General features: G+C 38.0%; 1 protein-coding gene and 1 pseudogene across 1 annotated transcript; both read left to right on the plus strand.

Moving 5' to 3' along the window:
- Positions 1 to 220: 220 nt before the first annotated feature.
- Positions 221 to 775, plus strand: LOC149152217 (uncharacterized). Its single transcript, XM_089443419.1, has one exon. It carries the CDS (start codon positions 221 to 223, stop codon positions 773 to 775), a length of 555 nt encoding a protein of 184 aa, XP_089299545.1.
- Positions 776 to 876: 101 nt separating this feature from the next.
- On the plus strand, positions 877 to 1310 carry LOC149152218 (BTB/POZ domain-containing protein At1g55760 pseudogene; annotated as a pseudogene).
- Positions 1311 to 2772: the final 1462 nt, after the last annotated feature.

Below are 2772 nucleotides of genomic sequence, written 5' to 3' on the forward strand. Positions count from 1 at the left end.
GTGTTGCTCCAGATCAAGCTTTGGATCCAGCTGTATTATCTCGATTAAAGTAATTTTCCGCAATGAATAAATTGAAGAAGATGACACTTATGGTAATAGACGAAAGCTTGTCAGAGGAAGAGATTGCAGGTTTGAGAGAGATGTTTAAGGCAATGGACACTGATAATAGTGGTTCAATAACTTTTGATGAGTTGACGGCTGGCTTAAAAAGATATGGATCATGCAGAGTCTGGGGGGTGTTGCAAATAAGATGGATGTATTAATGGAAATGACTTTAGAACATCTGAAATTATGTGCTGATGAGGGTCGCCTGCCACAGGTCTATGATACACTCATGCACTCATTTCAATCAACTATTTTGAATACTCACAAGTCTAATTTTACTCAGTTTCTTGTCTTCTCTCTAAGCTCTCTGGCTCCAAAGACATGCAGTGCAAACTTTACTTCAATGTTGTGTGATATTTTTGTCAATAAATCTCGTCCTCGGAATACAAGGATGACTGCACCTGCTTACCTATCTAGTTATTTGTCTCGTGCTAAATACCGACCTTTATCTGTTGTTTCTGCATCATTAAGAAGGTTGGTGGATTGGTGTTTGCAATACTCGTATAATCATAATGAGGAGAGGAAGCCTGTGAATCCAGGAGTGCATGGGGTATTCTATTCAACATGTCAGGCTGTTATGTATATACTTTGCTTCCGAATGAAGTCGCTTATAGATGATCCTGAACAGAGCACCTTGTTCTTGTTCATGGCCGTTGGAATTTCTTTTTGATACGAATAATGGCTAGTTAAGGTGGGCTGCGATCAATTTGGTTTGATGAAGGTTTAATTCAGAGCCAACAAGAACAAGGTGTCTTGAAGTATCTAGACCACATGTTAGGTGATGGATTACATGCAGATGTGACTATAAATGCTTCCGATGGGAACATTGGTGCTCACCGTGCTATTCTAACTGCTAGGTCACCTGTCTTTGAAAGTATGTTTGCTCATGACTTGAAGGAAAAGGAATCATCGACAATTAATATCGATGACATATCCATTGATGCATGTAAGGCTGTTTTGAGCTATATATATATGGACGTCTTACTCCTAATGAGTTTTACACACACAGGTTGGCTCTGTTTCGAGCAGCAGATAAATATAACATCGGTGATTTGAAGGATGCATGTGAAGAAAGCCTGCTCAGCGATATCAACTGTAAAAATGTCCTTGACAGGCTCCAAGATGCATCATTGTATCGGTTACCGAGGCTTAAGAGGGAATCACCTTTGAAAATGCTACTCCAGAGGGTTGAGGTCAAGCTGTAGCTATTAGAGTAATAGCTAACAGGTGTGTTTTTTATAGTTGCAGATTTTTGGGGTGGCAGGACACTGCATGTCTACATTATGGGAAACACTACCTAAGAGACTGTTACATTGAAGGCAATTGTGACTTTATTTTGGGAATGCTACTGCATTGCTAGAACATTGCCACATTCACTACAAGTCACAAGGTTATATTATTGCACAAAGTCGAAAGTCTGCTCAAGAATTCAACAAGCATGATAAGGACCTTTTCAATCTACTTGAACAGGTTTTTGGAAATGGTAGCTGTGCCACATCTGATTCAGATATTAAAAGACAAGACAATCTGGTGCTCCTTTTTCAGGCAATGAAATTGAAGATGAGATATGCAAACAGAGTAAAGGAAGATTGTATTTTTGAAATAACACAGCAGTTTCGTAGCGCGCTACGAAACTGCTGTAACTGCATGTTTCAATTCCGTTGATCAATTATGATTGACAAAGTGGCAAATCTTTTTGAAAGACTTTGTCATCACACAGATACATGAAAACGGTGGACAGCACATCAAGGACGTGGCAGTCTACTCCATTTTGGGTAATTAAAGGATAAAGGCATGCTTCTGTATATTCGAGCAATTTGAGGAAAACTGGAACCGAGAAGTAAGGGAAATCTCCTAATACTTCTGAGAAGTTAAAAGACTCAGTGTTCAAAGTCGATATGGAGTATTAAACATCCAGCTCAGCCAAATAAAAAAGAAGACCAGGTGTCAAAGAACAAGGAGAAGCCATATGCATGGAAAAAGGAATTAGAGTTATAGTTAATTTAGAACTCTTTAAAAACTCCAGTCAGTACTTTAGTTGTATTTATTAGTTAGTTCAATAGCTGATAGGTGTCAGTAGAGGTAGTTATCGACTCCCCTCATGCTGGAGGAGGAAGCTCGAATTAGTTAGAATAAGGATTCTATATATAGCTGAAACAACAATGTAATGAGGGTTGTAAAATTTTATAACAGAGGACTGTTTTGGCTTATGTAAAGACAGAATTCAGTAATATAAGTTGACTGTTTTTCTTCTCAAGATTCATGAGGGATTTCCATGTTTAGAATGTGTGATTTTATTCTTTCCTTAATGTCTTTTACAGTTGCATATATGTATAATCACTCAGAATTCACTGATTGTGCTCTGACTTCCTGTATGCATGTATGAACTGTGGTTTTATATGAGTTGTGTTCTGAACATCTAAATGCTAAATGCCCTGACTTCTATGTAAAGGCAGTATCATTATTTACTGAAGTATGATTGACTCCATAGGCCCAATGGAAATTAGTTTAATACTTGTCCAACCTTCATATTTGTCAATGTTATTCCACAAGAGTTAGCCATCTTATTATTAGTCAAAATCAATAACCCTTTGAGAGAGCCCTCTCAGGCTAGGGAGGCTAAGCCTTAGTCTAAAGATTGGTTTGAAACAGTTACTTTAAGTCTTC

This window comes from Pinus tabuliformis, chromosome 9 (genome assembly GCF_031772625.1).
Source record: "Pinus tabuliformis cultivar Carrire ecotype Pingquan chromosome 9, CPIR1, whole genome shotgun sequence".
Lineage (NCBI taxonomy): Eukaryota > Viridiplantae > Streptophyta > Pinopsida > Pinales > Pinaceae > Pinus > Pinus tabuliformis.